At 38.8% G+C, this 16,930-nt stretch overlaps 1 protein-coding gene across 6 annotated transcripts; it reads right to left on the bottom strand.

Annotated features, from left to right (window-relative positions):
* Positions 1–2,849: 2,849 nt before the first annotated feature.
* Positions 2,850–16,918, bottom strand: HELQ (helicase, POLQ like). 6 transcript variants are annotated; one of them, XM_082759158.1, is made up of 18 exons: positions 16,710–16,918; positions 15,878–16,604; positions 15,211–15,389; positions 14,427–14,627; positions 13,951–14,023; positions 13,377–13,474; positions 12,724–12,822; positions 11,897–12,042; positions 11,183–11,422; positions 10,253–10,394; positions 9,842–9,946; positions 9,094–9,313; positions 8,095–8,252; positions 6,471–6,569; positions 5,999–6,172; positions 5,282–5,398; positions 3,590–3,724; positions 2,850–3,052 (listed from the first exon to the last, which is right to left on the bottom strand). In XM_082759158.1, the coding sequence occupies exons 1-18, from the start codon at positions 16,860–16,862 to the stop codon at positions 2,966–2,968; spliced, it is 3,153 nt and encodes a 1,050-aa protein (XP_082615284.1). In that variant the 5' UTR covers positions 16,863–16,918; the 3' UTR covers positions 2,850–2,965. The 6 variants fall into 6 exon arrangements, 5 of the variants coding, with proteins under 5 accessions (XP_082615284.1, XP_082615285.1, XP_082615286.1 ...); XM_082759159.1 differs by having other exon boundaries at positions 15,878–16,601; XM_082759160.1 differs by having other exon boundaries at positions 5,282–5,395; positions 15,878–16,601.
* Between the last annotated feature and the right edge of the window lie 12 nt (positions 16,919–16,930).

Genomic DNA, 16,930 nt, shown 5'->3' with positions numbered 1-16,930 from the left:
ATCTCAAAGACCTCCCACGTTATTTTCATGTCACTCCTCGCTGTCCCCGTTTTGTGCCACAAATCCCTGAATTAAGTAGCTGGAGAATTTCTCTACATGAGCAAAGACCAAGCTGGAGCACACAAAGCCTGGAATCAAGAGCAGGGACAGAGATATCGAGGTGCTTATGCAAGCTGCTGCCACCCCTGTGCTGCCACCTTAACAGTAGGGTGGGTGGATGTCGAGTTTAAGAAACACTCCACCCCACAGGGGGGTATGACGAAATTGTCAGGGACACCCAGCTTCTGCCCTACCTCAGCTCTGAAGCATTGAGCATGATTTCACATAAACAAGGTCGTCATCCTTGCTCCTTCCTCTTTTTACAGAAGCCTTGGGACGGAACCATCTCTTTGAACCAAGGGAAACCCCTGCCTTCCAAATCATCCTGACCCCATCCGGGCACAGGCTTTCCCACAGCACAGCTGCTGATGACGTGCCTCCATCCACCCCATGCGGACCTCTCCCTACGCCTGCACATCGTCCTCCATTTCAGGCACCAGTGCACTATTTGGCCCAGAAAAATCATTTGGCAGCATCCAGCAGCGCACAAACACCATGAGCAGCACCTGTTTGTTCCTCACCTCTCCCCACCCAGGTAAGAAAGCTGTTCTGGAAGAGCATTTCATTCACACTCTGTAAGTACGGAAGAAAGAGAATGCAATCTGAAATGTGTTCCACTTTGATTAACGATGTGATTTCAGAAAAAAAAGTTACACGTTGCACAAGGGTTAGTGCAAAGCACTTCAGTTCCATTCACTTAAACAACTAGTCACAGAAATCCTGTGGGAGTCGTGATGGCACAGCCCAGCCTGCGGAAGCTGAGCAGCAGAGGTGACCACACCTGCCCTTTAACTTCCCCAGCTAGCATTAACCAAGGCCTGAAGGCTCCTGCTTGCTCCCACCACAAACTCCTACCACCATTCTCCAAGGGACACATGTAGGTGTGAAGCCCCTGGCTGATCCCCTTCAGCATAAAAATTGAAAAGGCATGCTCGTTTTGTATATGTTGGTGCTTTCATGGTATGTAACAATTACTGTGGCAGAGGCTCATTTCCCATTAAGCATTTGGGTGAGGATTTACCAGGTTATTTCCACATGTGTTATTGCATTAACGAAGAGAAACACGTAACAGTCCTTTATTTTTTAATTCCTTCATTATGAAGTTGCATGCAAGACTGTTTCAAGTTTCAGAATCAGTGAAGCAAACCAATGAGCCTTTAGAGCAGCTGGCCAGGTCTTAAAAGCATAACTAAAATTTCTCCAGATGTCTGTGAAGTAGAACACACAGCTCAGAACAAACAGAATTCTGCTTGAATGAGCATCTCCTCTTTTAAAGGTATTTCACATAAACTGATTGATTAAATTGTTATCAACATTTCTCTAACATTTCACCTAATGAGACGGGCAAGGCAGGCAGAGACATGCTTAGATAACCTCAGACCATGGCAAATATTACTGCTGCACCTTGGGGGACAGTTCCATCTTATTGTAAGAACCAACGTAACGTGTTCTGGTGTTCCCAAAACCATGTGTCATGGAGCCTCAAGCATCAGGCACTGCCCATCTAGCTGTGGAAATAACTCATGTTCCCCTAAAGAGGGCAGCTGAAGTTCTCAGCCTGTTTTAATACTCAAAGCATACACTTTTGTTTATTAAAGCTCCTAAGCCATTACAAACTATCATAATTTTGGTGTTAGAGGCATGTTTCTGTTAAAAGAAAGGCTAACACAAAGTAGTTACCCAGTTGCTGTCAAACCATTGTTTCTGTAACCCAGCAACCAAGTCAGCAATGAAACACTTATATCATTTGTTCACACCTTTCTTTCTACAGAGTTCCACCTTATCCAGTCCTTTACTGCAAACCCCACTGGGATTTAAAAACATTCCCATTTACCTCTGGAATCCCAACACAATTGCACACTAGGGTAGAGCTGACTACAAGACCAAGTTATTTAATGTTTTTTGTTGAAGGTTTACCTCAGGTTTCCTTTAGCTGGAAGGGCTGGCTCATTTCACAGAGGCACTCCATAGGTTAAGTTTGAGCTTATATTGACAAAAGCTACCATGGCTCAACCAATCCATCCATCATAGCTTTCAAGTTACTCTTCATGTGAAGCACTTCAACATTATCACACACACTACACACCAGCTTTGAAAAGGAGGTTACTGTCACAGCTGCATGTTTCAGGCGTTTTTTCAAGCTACTTCTGTTTATGTGGCTTCTGAGATTGACTTAAGAAGTCAGTCTTCATATGCAACAATGAAGTTTAAAAACCTTTAAAGCAAATTTAAACTATTTAGAAGGCTTCTGCAGAAGCATCCTTAATAAATTGTCTCTTCAGGCATTTGCAGAGACTGAGTAGTGATTTGGTGTTCCAATCTGTTAAAAAATGCTTAGACTAGATGGTAGCTACAATTCCCTGAGCGACTCTGGCACTTCTGCATTAAAACTACAGCTCTACTTCTCACTCCCTTAGCTACTCCTGGAACACAGGGATTCCTACCTGAAGGAATTTTGGAGTAGTTCACTCATACATGGCTGTTCAAATCTTTTACCACACTTAGGCATTTTCTACTCTGCTTTTTAAGCCATCTATGAACCTAAGCTCTAGGACCAAGTACATGCCACTACTTAGTGCAGTCCCCCAAGTGTTCCTGGAACCATGTATTAAGAATGATTTTAATAGCACTTTTTTTTTTTTTTTTTAAATTTTGGTCTAATGCTGAAGAGGTGCTTAAAAAAAACTTCAAATGAATACAACTTTGCAAAAAATATTTTTAATTCAAAATACACACAAATATGATGTATACAAAAGACATTAAATATTTATTATATTTACAGTACATTTACATGGGACAAAGTTAAAAGCTAAAACATTCAAATATTTGAATTCATTATTTATTTTTTTTTTAATGACTGAATTGGTCAGGAATTCCCTGGAATATCTGTAGGCACCTTTAAGAGGAGTTCTACTTCTTCTTGTAAAGCCTCAGCTTTCTCAGTCAGCAGCATCTGAAATAACAATCAAATCATTAGGAAATGAATACAATTTTTTGCTATAATTTGAGGGTAGAACACCAACACTGCTTTCCAGGCTTGTATCTGGTCTTGAAAAATTAATCAAAAAATGCTGCTGCTAACAAGACTGCAGAATCTTTGCCTCCAGGAACATGTTTTCTCATGTACTAATACCAAGATTTTGCACTACTTAGTGTTTCAGACCACCTATCAAAACATTTCTGGTTTTTGCTTGCCTGCTGAAGACAACTCTTCACTATCCTGTATAAAAGTGAACTGGTTTAAGGAAATTTCTATTTGCCTGTCATTCGTGTGCTTGAGGGCCAGTGATTGCTAATTAACTCCTCTCTTGTAATTATCTTAGACAAATGATACGGTCAGTAAAATACTTCACTGTACTAATACTGATCAATGTTGGCATCACAAATGTCCACAAGTGCTCAGCCAAATCCTACACTTTCTTCTCGTGTCAAACACCCACTTCTGAAATGTGGAATTCCTGAAGCAGTTTCTTTGAACCTACTTGCTTACCTTTGCAGATGAAACAATTTGCTTGGCTTGACGCCGTGACAAATGCTCAATCGTCTTCACCAGAGTTTCTGGATTTGCATTTGCTAAGTGTGCTAAGGTTTTGTACCCTGCGTTATAAAGCTGATTAGCTCGTGCCTGCAAGAGAAAAATAGCGTTAAGTATTAGAACGGATAAGAATCCTCAGAGTCCCAATCTCTGCATCCACCTCAAACATTTCATCTTTTACATAAAGCCAGTTCCCTTTGATTGATCTTGCATGAACACCAAAACTCACTAAAACTGGCACTAAGGATCCTTAATCCACCCCCACCGCCTCCAAACATAGGATTTACTCCCTGCTAACCTTACCTAGTTCTGAGTAAACCCAAGCATCATTTCCTCTGCACCTGGTCAACATTGTTTCTGCCAGCCTCTATTTTGGTCATGTTTTCTGAATTTGCTGTCAGTGACATGAATGACTCTCCTTGCACTCTTTGGAGATCAAAACCAAAGAAAAGCTGATTTTGTCTGAGACATCTTGCCCCTATTTTTCTGCAACTTGCAATACAGTTTTCTGAGCTTCCACAGGAGAGATTCTCTTGAATTTGATGACTATGATCAGCATGGTAGTGTCTGTGATCTGCATCTCTTTACTTGCCTTGGTCCCATTGTGGTATCAGGATGCAATGCAGCTACAAACAGTATTGTAGATATATACACAATACAGTAATAACAGTATTGTAGATATATATTGTATATATATATAGACTGATGGCCTAGAACCACTCCCTGTGAGTGAGTAATCTCATGGCAAGATTACAGACTGTTCTTTGGGAACTGTCTAAGAAAATCATCATTAATTTCTCATTCACTATGGTAAGAAAAACATTGATTTTATCAGTTCCCTCCACAGAAACCTATGCAAATCATGCCTGCTCAAGGTACAGTCTGTCTGCTACAAACATCATTTGTCAGTACAGTTTAAATTCCAGTACAGAAGTAACTTGATGAGAATAATAAACGCCCAGAACAACCTATATGATACAACTTCAGCAGAATCACGCTGTCCAAGCCCTTACAGACTTCAAGCTATGGAATAAGCCATTCTTTCCCCTTTGCATTAAATTCAGTCAATTTCATATATGAAGCATCAAGCCTGAGGTCTTCATTGTTTGACTTTTCAGCATAAGAATTCACAGCCTCCAAATTCAGTAGTTTGCTGACTAACTAATTTCTAGAGTATGCTGGATAGAAAAGACAGAGCCTTTTGAAAAGATGTCCAGTAATGACTCACAGCCTCACACAGAGGCCCTAATATATTTTTCTACTTGAATGGGAGTCCTCAGGTCAGACTGGTTATGTTTCTTATCCAAAATACATGTAGAAGCTTTAGTGAACATAAAAGCTTAAGTTTCCAATAGAACTTGACGTATTTCTATGATCACCTTCCTACTCTTGAGCAGACATTTCAAAACTATTAAGCAAATACAGAGTTTTCACACTTGCTGCAGTAGCAGCCAGAAAAAAAAAAAAACGTGACTGGCTCCCGCTCACGTTACCCAAACAGTCTGACCTTTTTTCCCCTGACCTCCAGGACTATTGTGGGATATCTGCATGATGCCAATTCTGAATAAAATACTAGCTGGTCCTCCATAGACACCTCAATGAGCATCAAAGTTAACATTTAAGATGTACAAGATGTGCTTTCCTTACCTCTAGAACCCCTGCTACCTCCATCAGCGGAATGAGTTCTGTCTTAACACAGTACGTCAAGTGCTTGATAAGTTCTGTCAGCAGGGCTTTGTAAACCCAAAATTCCTCCAGTTCCTGCTGAGACAAGAACAGTTAAAAATAAAAATTAACTTAAACACAGAAAAAAGTACTTACATGCAGAAACTGATCCCAAGTTCTATACTTGCAGGTACAACTGTTAGAACTTTGCTAGAGCATGCACCTGGCCTTTTTAGACAGCAGGAAAGCTCTGGTTTGTTATCCTTCCAGCTAGTTGCAAAGTTTTATTTAGCACTCCTCAGCTAAAGCTGGGAGAGTTCTGAAGGATGATAAATGCATTATTTCAAACGATAAAGAAAACAAGAACCAGCCAAGGCAGCTCTTCTCCCACAATGACATTCTACAACCGGATGGCCTTATCTCTCAGAGGCACGCTTATCAGCTCCAATCAACAGCACTTTATGACTCCGATGAATGACCTGTACAGTAGTTATATTTTCCTTTTCAGTCCATAAAATCTACTGTTAATACCAGAAACATGTGTCATTGCACTAGCATGCTTTTATTGACAGGAAATGTACAGTTTTGCACAAGAGAGGTGAAATACAATGCCTGCATTACATTCTAGCGTAACAGAAGGAAACTACACATTTTGCAAAATGAATACCAAAGAAAATATTGTGATATATAACACATTACCTCACAGAAATGTAGAACACAAGAAGCAAACGAGGCAGCAGAGTTAAGGAGATTCTGAACATACCCTCGGGACAGATTAAATTTTTCTGAAACGCTCCATATGTTGGTTTCTTTCAATAGGGTATATAGGATAAATGTCAGGTAGAGCCTGTTTACAGAAGCACTGTCCACACTCTAGGAATAAAACAAGTTAGAACTCAGTACCCATATCAAGTTCAAGACTTGCTACTAATAAGGACTTTAAGGATCAAGTCCTTTCATCTCTGTTCCTTCACATCTCTAAAATAGGGGGTATTTATGCTAAACCGTAGTACATTAAAGAAGAAGAAAACCTGATGAGGTTAAAAGGAAGTTAATGTGTAAAAGAACACTAGTAATTAACAAATACTTTCAGAAAAGTAATCTAACATTTCTAAACAGTCAAATTAAAAGACTACACTATTGTCTTAGGTGTAAGAAACATCCAGCCTACCTTTCTGATGGCTTGACCAGAAGCCTTTTTTGCAATAAAGCTTTCAGGTACTCCCACCATATCTGCTACTGTTTGCTCTGCTGCACTTAGCTGATTGAACTAAAGAAAGATTGACTACAGTCAAAATTATTTCTTCGTAACAACTCATTAGAAGTTAAATGTTACAAATCAGAACAGCTTCAGACAAGGCATAAGTGCTATAATTAGCTTTAAAAAGTATTCTGCATCCAATTTGTCTATAATTTATACCACCTACAGGCAGATATGTAAATTTGCTTTCCCTTTTCCTCCATGAATTACAAACTTTAATACTTTATCCACCTTTAACTACACTGGTTTAAAGCTACATACACAGATGCGTTCAGCTGATAAACTGCAGGTAGATATGCATAAAAAGAATCTGTATGTTTAAATGCATACATTACTTCATTATAAACTGCAGACAGCATCATGTTCCTCTCCTCCTTTTGTACAGATATTTACTTCTGTATTTATATAAAAGTCAAGACAAACAAGTTAAAGGCACTGGAGAACTAACAGTCACTCTTTTATTTACAGTGGCAATTTTTCAAGTTATGTCATCTACATCAATATCACCTGAATTTCATGTCTGCCCCAAAATTTTTAAAAATGCTAATAACAGCTTATGAAACAAAAGATCAGTTTCAGCCTCACCAAATATTTCAGAAACAACTACATCCATAACAAAAAAAGCATATTTTTTTTCCTGTTCTCCAGGTTTAACAGCTGCTCTGCAAACTCCAGAATAATATCATTTCAAATTCACAGATATTTAGTTCCCTTATGCAGCACGTTACACAGATCAGATGTCTATTACTTCAAGTAAAACAATGCTTTTCAGCATATATATAATTGAACACTAGGTAGATTTCTCTTCAGTCAAAACAGCAAATTTTTTGCCTTTAACTATAAAACTCTTGAGTACCACATCTTAAGAAACTTAGTTATGCAGATTTTAATGATATCCCCAGCACAGTATACTTCAAGGAACTAGGTATTTGGATTATGGGTGGATCTTGCAGAGCACACTGGACTAGAGTAAGATCTGTATTTTTACAGCGCATGTAAGCACAGTAGTTTGTAGGTAGATACTGCTCATGGAGATAATCCTTGCAGTTATGACTGGAGTTGAGCAGTAGACTCAGATATAGAAACCATAAGGATTAAGTCTTCACATTCACTAGCAGCTTTTGCTTCCAAAACTAAGGATGCAATGGTAGAGCATCAGAAGGTAAAAATGGCTCATTTAACTGTGCTTTCCTTGCAGGACAAGGATAACTAGTTTATAGGAAATTCCTGTTCAAGATTAATCCTTCTGGTTATGGTAAGGCTAGCATTGAAGTTAGAGTCAAGATTTGAGATGTCAGAAAAAGATGTTTCATGATACTGTTTCTCACAGAAAGGACAAAACGGTGATTCATAAAGTAAATTACATTTCTGAGAAAAAGGAAAGCAGTTCTGTACTGTGACTGAAAACACAGTAATGTTTTTACCGTTTGAAAGCATTACCCTACTGATTACGTTCTATATGTGTAGACACTTTCAAAATTCACTATGCTGCATTAATACATGCCCTGATCCACGTCTGAAAGTTAATTCTCACCTGTCTCAAGTATATCATCCAATCTGGGCTACAGTTAGAAACCATATCATATGGAGTTGCCAGGTAGAGAAGATGAAGACTGCTCTCAAGAACCAGCCCTTCCAAACCTTTCTTCAATTCTTTGTAAAGAAGATTGCAGTATGACAAGTCTATAGACCCTAGAATAAGCACACAATGTATGGCAATTGCAGGCAGGCATACAGAGTAAAGCACAATAGGGTTTCACTCAGAGTCACTTTTTTGTTTTAAAAATAAATAAATAAATAAATAAATAAATAAATAAATAAATAAATAAATAAATAAATAAATTGCTTTCCACCATCTAAATTTTTTAAAAAAAAAAGTAGACTAAATATTTGTTGTCATTTATCATTATTCATGAAGTGGAACCGAGGAAAGCAAGTCGCTGATTTCCACATACACCCATTTTGTATGTTCTTAGAACATTTGAATTCTCTTGGCTTTAACTAACTCCCCCAAGTCTTGTAGATTCAAGAAATATGAGTTTCATCCTATTACAGTTGTTTTCCTTGCCCTACATCTTTGCACTATGAGATGAAAAACCAAACTTCCTGGTATAATTTTTGCATTACATTTGAAGTAGAAGCCATATAATTCCTTTGCTTCTTATTCCCTTCTAGGCTAAAAAAAAAAATAAAAAATTAACATGCCTCACAATATCTACTTGTAAGAATTAATTATAAAATGAGAAAGGCAATCATTTTTATTTCAAACACTAAATAAAATTAAACCATTAATTTTGATACAGTTCTGGTTTGATTCTCCCTGTGAAGGATGTTGTTGGAATTCAATCGTGTAAAATTCAGACACATAACACTTGCTAATACCCATTTTCAGTCCACTACATTATGTAGTAACTGAGCTAGCATGGTAAGAGCATTTTTTTTTCACTGCCTTTTCAAAGAGAAGACAGGATGCTATATTAAATGCAGATAAGTCTGAGATTACAAGTTTGATGAAAGATAGAAGACATCTTACCTTTATATGCAGCTTTACCCAACCGTGTGATTGCTAATGTTATTTTGGAATTTTGGTCCTTCTCCATTATTTTTACTCTTAGGAGTCCTTTTTCTATTAGGCTTTCTAGCCCATCTTTAACCAGCTCTGCGAGGCTCTTCTCCTTAGACAGCAGCTGCTGCTGAACACCCAGCAATGTATGGCACAAAAAATCGTACACTTCCTCTTGGGTAACTGCAATCTGTATAAATTTTGCAAGCTATTAGCATGTGTAAACGTGTCATTATGTGGCACAAAACATAAGCTATTCAGAACAATTTACTCGCTAAGGGACATCTAGTTATCATATTAATAAAATGTTTGTATGCAACTATATGACAAATAAAAGAGACAGTCTATCACTGATCTGACAGGACCTTACATTCAGCTGTTTATTATTCTACATACCCCACTATATTCATTTGTTTTCACTGCTGCCAATTTCTTTTTTTAGAATCTAGTACCAGAAATGAAGTATTAAAAAAAAATCCTGTAATTTTGGCCTTGTCCACATTGGGCAAATGTCACTTTGCATCACGATTTTTTTTTAACTTAGGCTAAAAAAAAATAAAATACTAATCCCAGCTTTAATGCCTGTCGTCTGAAGAGAAGCTGTGCTGAAATTCTGTTAAGTTTAACTGTTGAAAATATCTGGTTTCCTGTATAATCAGATATTGTGTTTAATCACATTCCCCAAGAATTTAAACTGCTCAGAAGAGTTCACTGATACCTTCAATCCAACCAAAGATAACAACAGGTTCTGCATTCCCTTGGTGAACTCCGGTAGAAGATTGCTGTAACAGTTCTCCAAAGGACTGGTAACTAAATCTTGAACCTAAAAAAGTCCCGAGAGATATATTAGTAGATAAGAAATATTCATGCAATAGTTATAAACCATCCTTTTCAAGCACTGATACTCATGATTCTGCTTATAAAGAAAGTAACTGTAGAAATCTAACATTTCAGCTAATGCCTGAAAACAAACCATGTATGGACCAAGTCAATTAAAAGTTATCGTTACATAAGTCAAACACTTAGAACAGTTAGTCCACAGAAATTAGGCTGAAGAGTGCAGCTCCACCTGTTTATCCCACCAGCTTAATCCAAGGACTTAAATCACCACCAGCTTTGTTAAAGTTACCAAATGCTTGTCTTTTTCCTGCACTATGAGAATACTTTCACCAGCATTGTCAATACCAGCTCGACCAGCTCTGCCAATCATTTGTTGGTATTGGTTCTTCTTCAGGAAATCACTAGCAACATAAGGGGCTCTCAAAATAACCCTGTATTAAAACAAAACCAAAAACCACCTTGATAAGTCATACTTCTTATTTAAATTACTAAAGCTGAAATCAGTATCTTACAAATACATTCTCTGGATATGTTTCATTCTTAGCAGCTAAGCTAAGCAAAATTAAGTGTGATTGTTTCAGTGCACGTGCAAATGAACAATGTCTAACAACTTGAAGTTGGAACCATAACTCATTTCAGTTACTTGCTGCAGAGCCTTTGTATCTAGTGCAAGGTTTGAGCGGAAGACTGAAAACCACTGAGATGGAAAGTAACCCCTATGAAAACCTGTGCAACACCCTAGAGTCAGCAATGCTGAAAACAAACCACAGTTCTCTGTATGAACATTAGGTTCTCCTCCCTCAGATGTGTTATTCAAATATACATGCACACAAATGGTAAAACATTTAACAGTTATCCCCTTAGGAAAGACTTTAGGATTTAAACATTGTTCTTAGGAAAGCATTTAAGGAGTGCTATGACTTGGTTATTCTTCTGGGTAAAGTTACTGTTTACTGAAGAAATTTCTCAGTACTTCATCTGTTTAGGAAAGTGTTCTTCAACTATGCATTCTAAGGGACTTGCTATCGATTCATATCTCCTAACTAGAAATACAAATTTTTCACTTATGTCTTGAGCTGAACATATGGAATTAGTTCCTCCTGAAGTTTCCTGATAATACATCGAACATACTTCACGCAGCATTGATATTTCAAACTTTATATATATATATTTTTAAACAAGAATTAATGAAAACGAGTAATGTTTTGGGGTGACTAACCTTCTAGCTGGCAAGTTGACTCCAGCAGCTAATGTAGCCGTGCAAGCAAGAAGACATAGGACACCTCTAGAATATGCTTCCTCTATGCTCTTTCTTTCATCATTTGTAAGTCCACTATGGTGATAGGCAACACCAAAAGGTATTGTCTGCTTCAAAACAGGACAGATACTTCCATTCCCAATGTTCTTTAGGTCTTTAATGAGGTCTTGTTTCTCTTTCTCCCTGTGAGATCTAAATTCTCTTTGAGAAAGAAAAGCATTATTTACATATATATATATATAGTAGACTTTGATCAATCAATAACCACTTAAGTTATTAAGGCAGGCAGGTTTACTGTAATTCTGTTCCTTATGTATTCCTGTAGCTAGTCAAGGTTGGAGATTTCACTGGTGTTTGCTAAGCAGCTTGCAGATAAGACCACTGCCATTAGGACAAAGGTTAGATGGTTTCAGTATGCTTTTCTTTTTAATTATTTGTCCTCTATTTATTCCTTGATCAAATAATTTGTTGAAAAATTGTTTCTTTACAACATTAGTTCAGTAATGATTAGTTCCCTATCATTTACCCAGTTACTAACTTAACATGATTCTATATTCACTTAAGTATTTACTTGCCATCACCAGGGAAAGACACTTTCATACTAGTGAAGATAAATCCCAAGTTCTGGTGAATTATCCCACATATAATAAAAAAAAAAAAGAAAGAGGAACGTACTTGTTCAGGTACTTGCACACCATTGAAGCCACATTTTCACAGTTCTTTTTAGTCGGACAAAAGATCAGGCAGGAATATTTTGGAATAACTTCAGTGACCAGTGCAATGATGTGGTCAGGATCTGCTTTCTTCAGATTACTAGAATACTATCATTAAAAAATAAACATATGTCAATCTGTTTAACTTAGAATTCAAGTCCTAAATTCAGCAACTACTCAGTATCTCCTTGCCTTCACTAGGATATTTCCATTTGCTTTAAGGGGAGTTAAATGGAAGATTCTGTAGGATTAAGTTCTCCCAGTTTGTTAATTTACAGTGTATCAAAAGATCCAGCTTGAACTGGGGGGGATACAGCAATGCAAGAATCAAATGCTCATCATTGTTCTCCTTAATACCACAACTTTTATTGACATTAACCACACTGCTTGTGCTAGTGGCAGTTTACCCTCACCTACCACTCTTAAGGTTAGAATGAATCCCCGTAAGGCAGTAATAAGCTTATACATAGCTTTTACTTATTTAAAAGTGTTACGCTGCTGAGAAAATCTACAACATTTATTGATCTGGAATTCTCAAGTCCACTGCTCCTCACATGTGAAAATACTGAAGAAACCCCTACCATCTACCTTAAGAGCAGTAAAAAAACCAAACAGCTAAAATAGGGTTAAGCATTTTAAAGGACTTCTTCCTCCCACAAGCCTACCATTTTCTTTGTAATAGGCATTGCTCTGATGTGATAGTTCATTCGTAGTTTCTTTTATGAAAGCACTGTAAACAAGTCAATAAACATTTTTTCTAACCATAGTTCTAAGGAACTGAGATTTTACCTTGAAATTCAGGAGACGTGAAAAAGTAAAGCCATTTTCTGCTTTGCTGTCTACTTCATAAATTGTGTCTCTGATCTTTATGTATTCCTTTAATTCTACCTAGGTAGATTTAAGCCAGAAACAGAAACATTGAATTATCAAACCATCTCTAAAGATTAAGCTATTGCTGATGTGCAGCTGATGTGTTTTTTCGTAAGCATCACAATTCATACACCAAATACTTGCACGCATACAAGTGTGCACTCCACCTCACAAAGATTTTTTGAAATAAATAGTTTTAATTACCTGCCCTGACAAAATAAGTATCTAATTATAGCTATGAATATGACATGTATCACACGTAGTCATAAACAGTTCTCAGCATCAGCACTCACACACACCAGACTGCATGCATATCAAGGGAACTGCAATGATTTAACCCTCTATTTTAGAAGTTGGCTTAAAATGAGAAATTTTTTGTCACAACTTTATAAAGGTACTTACATTTGTATATACAATACACTAAGCATATTGCAAAACAGAAGAACAAAAAGGTTTTCTGTTAGGACAAGTACAAGCAGTAGCAGGTGTATTACTTGATTTTTGAGAACACAGAACTGCCACCATTTTAAAGCTAAAAACATACACTACTTCACAGTATCTCATGTACTGACCGGTCTAAAATTTTTAGTGTAGTACTCCGCTCGCAGGAACTTTTGGAGGTCTCCAACATTATTTAAAGTCGCACTCATTCCAACAATGTGTGTGCTTTCTGTAAAACAGAAGTTGAGATGAGTTCATTACTGTGCTCACAATGTTAAACACTTCTACTCAATATTTAACTCACAAGCCTGCTTATTTATTGTTAGTATTTGTTTTTAAATGCCAAAGTGGCAGGTTTCATAGGGTTATAGCTAAGAAATATTACCTGAGAAGTAAACATAAAAAAGGAATCCTTCTCTATAGAGGCATTTAATTGCAATGGCTAAGGGGCTCCTACGAAGAAATGGAGACATTTGACAAAACTCAGGATTTCTCAGAGAAGTATCAAAAAAGTTTCAAGAACACTCAGCCCATCACTACAGGGTAAGACATCTCTATTATTCAAACCAGTCAACAATGTTAAAGCGTGGACACGCCACATTTTTCAAAAGCAGCCAAGACCAACTAGAAAACAAAGCCAAGACTTGACCCTAGAGATGACAGCACAACAACATTTTAGTGAGGCTGACTGCAGACATGACTTACTACTTGTGTAGAGTATTTTTGCAAGAGTCATTTCCAGTGTTGCCCCACGACTTCCCTCACCAAGCATATGCAACTGCAGACAGAAAGGAAAGCAAAAAGGGATGAGGATTAGTGTGCCGCAAGATTTTCTACAAAGAACACAAAAAAGGGTAAAACATAAAGCAAACAACTCAAAATGGCTTTTTCTTCCCCTCTCTGTTCTGTTATTGCATAGATCCACGCTGAGAAAAAGTTAATTTCACAGTCAACCACTAATGCTGTAGGTCATGAGTGTGGTCTATTGCTCTGATGTAGCAACAAATGCTTCTGTTAATGAAAAGTAACATTCAGCACAACAGGCATTGGTTACAGTTCAACTTTCCTAAGTACCCATGCAGTAACAAAGTGACACAACTTATGACACAATAGGCACTTAAAACTAAACCAATCAATTCAAACAACGTTCCTTGCTAATTAAGCCAAGTCCTGTAACCTACCTCATCCACCACAACAAGACCAAGGTCACCAATTCGATCTGTTTCAATCAAGGAATTCACTAGCATATGCCCTTTTTCTATTGTAGCAATATAAAGGGACTTTTTACATCTTCTCTTGATGGGTGGAAATCGTCCTTTACTTCCTGCGTATTCTTCAACCAGGAAACCTAATTCTATCCCGAAGCTTGATAAACCCCAAACCTATTAAAAAACAAAACAAAACACAAACAACAATGTCAGTTAGAAAACAAACTCACACTCAGTTTGAAATTTAGACCTGTTTCAAGAATTCAGTGTGCATTTAACCTACCCACATCCAAATGAACTGTTAAAGGAAATGAAAATATTAGCTATAAGAACTTTTCCTTGAAAGTTGAAAACTTAAACTGTCTGCAAATTTGATCAAGCTTGAGTTAAAACCATTCCCTAACTTGGTTTCTTTAGATCTGTTTTTATTACAAAGTGATTTCTCTGGCAGGGTAGACAGCAGAAAACACTGATAGAAGACCGAAAAAATAAATAAATCAGGCAACACAGCAGCACACTGTTACTTAAAGTATCAACACATTTCTTATCGTATCACTCAGCATCTGGAAGTGATAACCACCATCTGTTTTATCAGAAAATAACCGTCTCAGAGCAGCACTTAAAAGAGAAGCCAGTCACTACTGTAGAGGTGTTCACGCACAACACATTTCCAACCATTATTATTAAATTATTATTAAAGTCAGCCACGTTAACAAGGCTGACAAGACAAACAATACCAAGAACACAGTTTCCAGACCTTTTCTTGGACAATGGCAACATACGGCAGGATCATCAGAACATCCTTCTGCATGCAGAGTAATTCTTGGAGAATTAAAATTTCAGCAACAAGTGTTTTTCCACCACTGGTTGGCAACGAGTATATCAAATTCTTCCTCTGCTGTAGACATTCTAATGTTAAGCAATCGTGCTGCCATTCTGCAAAATTAAAAAAGAATCATTGCCAACTGTTAAGGGGATATTGATCCCCTACAGCTCTTTGCCTACGCTTTATAAAAAACACTAATTTTGCACTTGAGAACTTCACTGAAATGTGACAAACTTTCAGAGATCCAGCCTGCAAATCCCTCATCTTCTCAAATCTCTCACAAGTATTTCCATAAGCCACATCAACCTTCTCTTACCTAATGACCAAGAACCTCCTTCTGAAATGGTCTAGCTACTGCCTTAACTTCCTTATCTTTACACCTCTGGAGAGATACCATCACTTAGGCTTTTCCCACACAGCGGGTGGTATTAAACCATCTTACTGGTACACCTGAAAATATTGTAACTTAAATATCTGTGCCAGGACCAGACAGAAAGAGAGGCCTAAAGAAATAATTGTACGCCATAAGGAATGAGATCGGGAAACACTTCACTCACAGTACACATGTTGGTTTTGAAGAAACCATTTGTTCTATTACCATAAAGCGTTTCGATGCCCCGAAGCTGCCGGAGGAGATCTTTAACTTTACTGGGTAATCCATAAAAAGGGCCTATATCGACAGATGGTGATCCGATGGCTTTCCTAGCTACACAAATCTCTTCAGATAAAATAGCTTCTTTAAGCTGCTTGGTTTTTGAGACCTTCACAGTCTGAGCTTTGGCATTTTCAGTCAAAGCATTTTTCAGATGATCTTTAAGGCTTGTATTTTTACAGGAATCAGACTTTAAATCACTAGAAAATCCTGTGCTTCTGTTCTTGTGCTCAGAGCCAGGACAAGGAGATGATGCGCTCCTGATTTTGTCTGAGGAGGAGCTCTTGCTCACGTCCACCTTTTCTGTGCCTGCGGATATGTCAGAACCAGCAGAAGGCTGGCGCATTTCTGCGAAATACAAGAGTTGCGATGAAGGCAGTTCATCGAAAAGAGAATCAGCCAGCTCCTCGCTGGCACCCGGCGGGTCACTCGCAGGCGTTTGGACGCCCCGCTCCGTATCCCCTGCACGTGTGCCCCCCGTTTCTGAAGCGGAATCATTCTCGTGCTCTCTCTGGTCGGTTCCCGACCGAAGACTCTCGGGCTCGACCCCTGCAGCTGCCTCGGCATCCTGCGGGTGCGCGGGCTCCGCGGCGAGAGCTTGGGCCAGCAGCGAGTCATCCTCACCGAAGCCGCTGTAGTCCCCGAACATGTCCTCCTCGCTGTCATCGCACTGCTGGGGAAAGGGACCGGCAGGCGTTAGCACCGCGCGGTGACAACGCGGCACAACACGCCCCCTGCACAGCGCCGCCGCGCCCCGTTCCCTTTCCCGTTCCCGTACCGGGCTCTGTGCTGGGGTCCCCTCGCCCCCGACGCTCGCTCTCTTGACAGGCAGCGGCGAGCAGGCGGCGCTGGGCCCCGCCGGGGGCCGGCTCCGTTTGCGAGCGGCGCCGAGGCGGCTCCTCCTCCGCACGGCGAGCGGCGGCTCGGCCATCGGCGGGGCCCGGCCGGCAGCGCCGCGCAGCGCACACCGCGCCCATCTGCCGCCACTTCCGGGGGCGC

Source organism: Aythya marila, assembly GCF_965140915.1.
Source record: "Aythya marila genome assembly, chromosome: 4".
Classification (NCBI taxonomy): domain Eukaryota; kingdom Metazoa; phylum Chordata; class Aves; order Anseriformes; family Anatidae; genus Aythya; species Aythya marila.
The sequence above is the reverse complement of the archived record's forward strand: the minus strand, read 5'-3'. Positions and strand labels throughout refer to the sequence as shown.